This window comes from Temnothorax longispinosus, chromosome 11 (assembly GCF_030848805.1).
Source record: "Temnothorax longispinosus isolate EJ_2023e chromosome 11, Tlon_JGU_v1, whole genome shotgun sequence".
Lineage (NCBI taxonomy): Eukaryota > Metazoa > Arthropoda > Insecta > Hymenoptera > Formicidae > Temnothorax > Temnothorax longispinosus.
Window position 1 is genome coordinate 6,705,233 of NC_092368.1, and position 8,246 is coordinate 6,713,478.

At 31.3% G+C, this 8,246-nt stretch overlaps 1 protein-coding gene across 1 annotated transcript; it reads right to left on the minus strand.

Moving 5' to 3' along the window:
* Positions 1-1,388: 1,388 nt before the first annotated feature.
* LOC139822037 (uncharacterized) lies at positions 1,389-5,313 on the minus strand. Its single transcript, XM_071793553.1, has 11 exons — positions 5,040-5,313; positions 4,816-4,935; positions 4,553-4,673; positions 4,279-4,410; positions 4,060-4,188; positions 3,823-3,941; positions 3,373-3,462; positions 3,177-3,284; positions 2,487-2,540; positions 2,120-2,397; positions 1,389-2,046 (listed from the first exon to the last, which is right to left on the minus strand). The coding sequence occupies exons 2-6, from the start codon at positions 4,915-4,917 to the stop codon at positions 3,892-3,894; spliced, it is 534 nt and encodes a 177-aa protein (XP_071649654.1). The 5' UTR covers positions 4,918-4,935; positions 5,040-5,313; the 3' UTR covers positions 1,389-2,046; positions 2,120-2,397; positions 2,487-2,540; positions 3,177-3,284; positions 3,373-3,462; positions 3,823-3,891.
* Positions 5,314-8,246: the final 2,933 nt, after the last annotated feature.

Here is an 8,246-nt window from a genome sequence, read left to right on the forward strand (position 1 = left end):
TATCTACTTGTTCGGTTGAATACATACATATAAGAACCACACACAAGTGATTATATATGTTATGTTCATACATGATTATATCTGTTCATATATACGATCATGACTCCGCAGCAATGTATGATCATGTATGTGAATCCATATATGATCTTGTATGATTAGATATGGTTTTTTTTGCCGGGAAGTTTAGCGTACGGCCTAAGAGTTTGAGTGAGATTGTGGATAACATTTTACGAATTTTTGCTTACACACGTCGCGTCGGGGCCCCTGTAGCCCGGGGGCCCCATATCATTGATACGGCTGATACGGCGGTAGCTACGCCCCTGGCAGTTTCTCTCATTCTTCGTAATGTACACTTAGCACCGCTTCGTCCTTCGTCACGTATACTTCGTTCTCGTCTTCTGTTTCACACATCACTGAGATCACAATCCTGTTCCGCTTCCTCGCACCATCAATCAATATTACCAACAGATAACTGATTTTACAGTAACATCTTACTTTCACTGACCATAATCAGTGAAATATAAGATAAAGAAACAAAAAGTAAACATTCTACTGAAGTTCAGTGAAATACTCACTGATTCTCAGTGAAATCCTATTTTACTGTTTCAATTAGTGATATTTTCACTGATTCTACTTTAGAGATAAAGGTTCATATATGAAATTCACGAAAACAAAGCTTCCTCTATGAGAAAGCAATAGTTTGATTATCGACTCGTCCGCTCAAATATACTATTTGATACGCGTATCGACAGAGATTGGTGCAAACTAGGCCACGTACGTCAAGTATCGGCTGTAATTGTGAAATAAGGAATGACAATAGTCTGTCGAAGAAACAAGTCGAAAGATGAATCAATTTTGACGATCGTTGAACGAAGAGTAAAGAACAAAGTTTAATTTGACGTTTAATTTATGCCGAATGTATCGCAATTGTATCTAGTTTCTTTAATTTTACTCAACAAACGATAAGTCTGTCGAAAGAAGAATTATTTTTGACGAGCCACTTGTTCCATTTTAAGATTTGAACGTTAAATAAAGGAAAAAATCGCATGTATCTTTCAATCGTATACACATGTAAATTCTATCGAGTGTCACTTTCTTATATATTCGATACCGAACAAGTATGTAAAAAGACAATTAAGTATTTACGAAGCACTTACGTTTACGAAGACGTGTTAAATTATCGGTAAATTTCAAAAAAGCGAGTTTGAAAATCTTAGAATTCTATCTTAGACTTTCTAAGATTTTCGAATTCGCCTTTTTTTTTTGTCAATTAGGCAGACTACAGTTATGTATTCTTATGTTTTTAGAGTAGCTGAATTTGAAATTGCAGTCTGCGCCTTTCACTCTATGTAGTATAGAGTGAATATTTTTATTCACATGAGGACTTCCCAGGTAGGAATATACAAATGGCCCAGTCTCGAGCCAGGCTTGATCCAATGATGAGGAAGTATGGGCCAAGCATGGTAACTACGCTGGTCCAAGCCTGGTTGAAGCCTGGGATGATAACCTCGGGCAAAGCTCGCGAGGTGCTCGAGGTGCCAGGCTTGGCCCAAGGCTTGGGTAACAATGAAGCCAAGCTTGGCTCAGAGTAAAAAAACAATACTGCCAAGGCTCATTTCTCTTTTACAAATGATTATTTAATATTTAATATACATATATTGTTATAATATACTTATATAGATTATTAATTGTAACCTCGTTGCTTTCGGCCGCCTTCCCTATCGCCAGCTCTTGATAGGAAAGTACTTACGGCTGAAATATTTGTACTTTCTCCTCACTCTCCACATATTTTTCTTGTATATAATCTGAAAAAGTTACATATTATTGCATTAATTATTGTATAAATAATATATTTTAAATGTACTTACTAGATAAACGTGTATAAGTCGTGGTTTTACTGAAACTGAGTTTCGACACTCCTTTCACTATCCGACCTGCACCACTAAATTGCAGCTGAACGTTTTTTTTAATAATTTCCGATAAAATCGCTGCAATATCCGCTTTATATCCGCGACATCCCATAGTAGTAATTTTGAAAAATATGTCCTAAAATTAATTACACATTAATAGAATATTTATCTCAATAAAAATTCCAATTGTACATTTTTTCAATATTTACAAGTGCCCGCTGCTTTTCCTCATTTTTTTTTAATTCTCGATCAAAACTTTGAAACTCATCGACAGATTTGAATGGTACTGCTCCCAGTAGTTTTCTCCATTGAAAATTTTCTTCTACTGAATTCTTTCTACGTAATAGTGTATTGCCATATATATCTTTTAATTCGCGAATCTTGTTGTTGAAATTATAGTGGAGACTTCTTTTGCAATTAGAAATTTTTTTGTAAATTGCTTTCTTCAAACACGTTAACTGTTCTTCAAAAAATCTTGCCAATATTTCTAAAAAATAAAAAATATTAATATTTTGTGTATAATTCTAATTGATTAGATGAAAATTTTGTATCTAACAAAAAATTTGTGAATATTACTTTCTCCATTTTTTATTTTGTCATAAACGTTAAGATCAGTATTTTCCTGTTCACCTGTAAAATATAAAACGCATTCTATTTCTATCGGGGTATGTAAAAATGTGTGTGTGTTATATACAGGGTGTTTCCGAACATCCGCACGTCCGTTCATGTGCAAGTAAAACTAATTAAACTAATTAAACAAAAAAGTTCTCTATCATTTTGTAAACTATTACGTAAAATTTTGAGTTATTAATTAAAGAAATTTTTAAACATGGCAATTTTCAATAATTAATAGCTCAAAAGTTTACGTGATACTTTTTCATTAATTTTTGAAAATACAATCTGTGATTGAACAGTGCCGTATTACAACTATATAACATATACATTCAGTGAAATGGAAATATTCGGTATCGAGCAGGTCGGAGAAAAGTTGGAAATAGACGCAAATACATTGCATTATGTAAATCCTGATGTAAAAAGTGAAATATGCAATTATAATATGCGATTGTCGAGCATTTCCGGGATTTTATGAATACAGTAAACTGCCTCTTTAATATGAATTATTTACGTGATACTTTGCAAATGATAGCACTTTTTAGTTCAGTTTAGTGAGTTCTACCTGTACGTGAATGGATGTGCGAATGCTCGGAAACACTCTGTATTGCTGAAAATTATGTTTAATGGATAAAAAAAAATTATTTGTTTTACCTTCTTTAAACTCTCTGTTTGATTGATTAAAAACGTTCTTGTTTATTGGTATTGATGTATTTTTTCCTCGTTTCTGGGCAATCTGGTGTTGTTTGCCATGTAAACTATCTACAATAAAATTATTATTTTTATCATATAACAGACTTTCTTTTCAAGTTTACAAAAAATTCAATAAATGTATATATTTTTTACATACTATCTCTGTTAGATGTTGTGGACGTATCTGCAGATATATTTTTTCCTCGTTTCTTGACAACCTTTTGTTGTTTGTCATCATGTAAACTATCTACAATAAAATTATTATTTTTGTTATATAATGGATATATTTTCTTTTCAAGTTACGAAAATTTCAATAAATAAATAAATATATATATATATATATATATATATGTAGGTCTAGAGGTATGTTCCGGGACTGTTTACGTTTTTTGAAATGTACAGTCCAGGAATATAACGCATATATATGTAATCAGATTCAAAAAATTGTCCCGAAACGTGCCGTAGGACATGAATTTTTTTCAGGACAGTCCTGGAAACTGCCAAATGTCCTGGAATATACCGATGTAAAAAAATAAAAGTCCCGGAACATACTTCCGGACCTACATATATATATATATATATATATATATATATATATTTTACATACTATCTCCGTTAGATGTTATGGACGAAATTGAAATTAGTACTGTGGTGAGAAGTTTGCAATCGCGTTGTTTTACATTTTTTTTTTACGCCGCACTTCTTCACTCTCTATTTCTGTGCTATCTATGTAAATAAAATCTTTATTAATTAATAATATTTAATAACTATATTATTAATCATATTTCATATCTATAATATCTATATTTCTTAAATAAGAATTTATAATTATTTTTCAGTGTACCATATCTATCAGATGGTCTATAAGATGATGATCCTTCGGAACTATTCAATTTACTGCATTGCGAATTTCCATCTCGCTTTCTTTTCTGATTGTATTGCGGTCTCTTTACTATTTGTAAATTCTCGTTATCTATAAAAAGAATAAATATTTATTAATTAATTTAACAATCGCGTTTTTTCTTCAAAATAATATTAATCTAGGATTATTTTTAAAACGTACCGCCATCATTGGATGCTTTGGCTGATTCGTGGGAACTGTTTTTGTGATATACAGAATCTTGCATTTGTACATTTTTCGGTTGCTCGTTCGATTGTTTCTTAGGTATTTGTTCATTTCTTGAACTTGCACTTCCTAAAACAGTTAATATTTATTTATTAGCGTAACTCAGTATTTCATAAAAAAAATATGTATTTATAATTTCAAAAAGAATAAAAAAGAATAATTTGTTTTTTCTTCAAAATAATATTAATTTAGGATTATTTTTAAAACGTACCGTCATCGTTGGATGCTTCGGCTGATTCGTAGGAACTGTTTTTGTGATATACAGAATCTTGCACACATTTGTTCATTTTTCGGTTTCTTGAATATTTGTTCATTTCTTGAACTTGCACTTCCTAAAACAATTAATACTTATTTATTAGCATAACTCAGTATTTCATATAAAAAATATGTATTTATAATTTCAAAAAAAATAAAAAAGAATAATTTGTTTTTTCTTCAAAATAATATTAATTTAGGATTATTTTTAAAACGTACCGTCATCGTTGGATGCTTCGGCTGATTCGTGGGAAATGTTTTTGTGATATACAGAATCTTGCATTTGTATATTTTTCGGTTGTTTCTTGAATATTTGTTCATTTCTTGAACTTGCACTTCCTAAAACAGTTAATATTTATTTATTAGCATAACTCAGTATTTCATATAAAAAATATGTATTTATAATTTCAATAAAAATAAAAGAGAATAATTTGATAACGTACCACTTTTGTAATTTTTGGACGAATCTTGGAAACTGTTTGATTTATAGCTTTGCGTATCTTGCAATTTGGTTATCTCGTCATTTTTAAGAGGTATCCCTGTAATTTTAAATGTCATTAGTTATAAAAATAGTAATGTATACATTGAAATTAGTATTGTCAATTGCGGCTGCCAGGTATTTTCTGGTGCTACTCTAGTACCCCGGCATTACTCGAAAGATCCGGCTTATCGAGTGGCAGTTAATTTTTATGTTATTTGTTATTTCTTTTTCTAACGAGATAAAAAATAAACTGTTAAGTTCAATGGTGCGTGGAGTGGTGAGTTTGGGTGAAGTCAATTAAACGATGAGAATTAACGAGTTTTTATTCAATACGTTATATACATCTTTATACTGTATATGATATGCTGGAGCGCTCGACCGCGTGTCGGCTTCGAGAGAGTCTCGTATCTTTCTGAGTATGCTCGCACCGCGCGTCGCTTGTGTGGTGTCCTTCTAACGGACGCTATACCTTTTCCCTATCTATGCTTACGTGCTCGTTTCGTGCTCGTCGCGTGCTCCCTCAGTGTCGCTCAGTCGTACATATACATGTACTTACAGTGTCGCTCAGTCGTACATATACATGTACTTACATGACTAATCTAAATTTACTCATTTCTCAACACGCCTCCTTAAATTTAGATTTTCTCAATTATTTTACACTATATAATTTTCTTAACATAACTTTAAGTTCTCTCTAAACCTAACGAATTTAATTCGTCCTAATGACTTGGTAAAAATATCTGCTGGATTTTCCTCTGAATCTATTTTGATTACATCAATTTTTCCTTTCAAATAATTCTCGTTAATAAAATGATAATGTGTTTCTATATACTTAGAATTTTTTGTTAGATTTCCATATTTACTTATACTAATCGCACCAGCATTATCCTCATAAATTCTTACCGGGTTTTTGATTTCTATTCCAAAATCTTTCAATAACTCTCTAATTAAGTTTATCTCACTCACACATACAGACAAGGCTACATACTCTGCCTCTGTCGACGATTTCGTTACAATATCTTGTTTTTTTGATTTCCAAAATATAGTATTACCATACATTCTTATAACATATCCCGTCGTGGATTTCCTGTCTATTATATCTCCTGCCCAATCAGCATCAACGCAACAATCTAATATATCCGAATTTGCATTTTTCTCAAATTTTAATTTTAAATCTTTAGTATAATATAAATATTTTAATACTCTTAAGGCGTACTTATAATGGCTTTGATCATAACAATTTTGGAATCTACTTAGATAATTTACGCAATAACAAATATCTGGTCTAGTCCTTGAACTTATATACAACAAGGCCCCAATTAAATTTCTATATTTTATATCTATTGATACTGATAAGGCAGGTTCACATTTCAAATTTTGCTCCATTGGGGTAGCATACAAGACTCAATATAGTTTTTCTGATCTAATGTCATAATTTTCTTCTCACAATCATACTCAATATTTATTCCCAAATAAGTTTTTATTTGGCCCATATCTTTCATTCGAAATTTTGCTGCTAATTTTCTTTTAATACATTCTATTAATTTCCGATTTCTACTACAAATTAACAAATCATCTACAAAGATTATCAAATAGATTTTTTCACTATTAATTTCCATATAATATAAACAGTAATCAGTTTTACTACGCTTAAATCCTAATTCTCTCAAGTATTCGTCTAAACATTCGTACCAGGCTCGTGGACTTTCTCGCAGTCCGTACAAAGCCTTTTCCAGTTTACAAACTTTGCCTGTATTATCATCGTAACCTTGAGGTTGTTTCACATACACTTCCGATTTTATTTCTCCATTTAGGAACGCAGATTCGACATCCATTTGATCTATCGCTAATCCATTTTGTACACAGTAATTTAACATAATTTTTTAACGTTTGTGTTCTCGCTACTGGTGAATATATATCTTCTAACACTTCTCTTTGTTGAAACCCTCTTACTACAATTCTCGCTTTAAATTTATTATCAGCCCTTTTTGTATACACCCACTTAAGATCTAATACTTTTCTATCTTTTGGCTTTTCAACTAATTTCCATGTATAATTTTTATTTAAGCATTCGATTTCTTTATTCATAGCCTCTCGCCATTTATCGCTATCGTTACAATTTATTGCTTCATTATAATTTTCCGGATTGTCTACACTAACATAATTTACATAAACACAGTTTGTTATTGGATTTCCATATCTGCTTACAGGGCTTTTCTTTCTTTCTGACCTTCTCAGTACTTGTAAATTTGTATCGCTAGTACTGGGTAGGTTATTCACATGCTCATTATTTTCATTTTCCTCATTTTCATTTTGAAGTTCCTGATTAATCTCGTTTTGAATTGACTCATTTTCATTAATTTCATTGTTATCTTTAAATCCAACTAAGTTTACATTTTCTTCAATTATATCTACGTGTTTTGCTACAATCACTTTGTTATTTATTAATACTCTATACCCTACTTCTTCGTAACCGACTAATACTCCTAAATCAGCTTTTCTATCCCACTTACTTTTCCTTCTAATTTCCGGAACTCTAACAAAAACTCTACTTCCGTATAATTTTAAATTCTTAATATCGGGCTTTTCTCCCATCATAATCTCATACGGAGTCTTTTTCTCAAATGTATTTGCCAATGTTCTATTTTTCAAATAAACAGCCGTCTTGACTACCTCTGGCCAAAATCTATTATGTATTTTCGCATCGGACAATAAGCATCTAGCCGAATCCATTACCGACCTATTGTATCTTTCCGCAGTTCCGTTCAACTCGTGAACATACGGAGGGCACGGCTCAATGTAAATTCCCTTTTCTTTAGCAAAATTATATATATCTTTATTCAAAAATTCTCTCCCGTTATCGCATCTTAAACGCTTTATTCTTTTACCAGTTAGATTTTCTAATTGATTTACATATGTTACAATACAGTCATAAACTTCACTTTTTTCTTTCATCGTGTAAACTTTCCCAGCCTTACTATAATCGTCAATTAAAATTAGAAAATATCTTTCACCCCTATAACCTATGGTACTATGCGGTCCGTTTACATCTGCATGAATAATTTCAGCTATATCTTTTGCTCTATGTCTATTATTTTCAAAACTAGTGTTAGTCATTTTATTTTGTATACACGTACCGCATTTCAAATAATCGCTCTCTAAATTATTC

Coding starts and splice junctions, on each gene's coding strand:
- LOC139822037 (XM_071793553.1), bottom strand. CDS start 4,917: ATGAACAAATATTCAAGAAACAACCGAAAAATATACAAATGCAAGATT. Junction 4,411..4,552: donor CGAAGCATCCAACGATGACG/GTACGTTTTAAA, acceptor TAACTGTTTTAG/GAAGTGCAAGTTCAAGAAAT. Junction 3,942..4,059: donor TAGACCATCTGATAGATATG/GTACACTGAAAA, acceptor TTATTTACATAG/ATAGCACAGAAATAGAGAGT.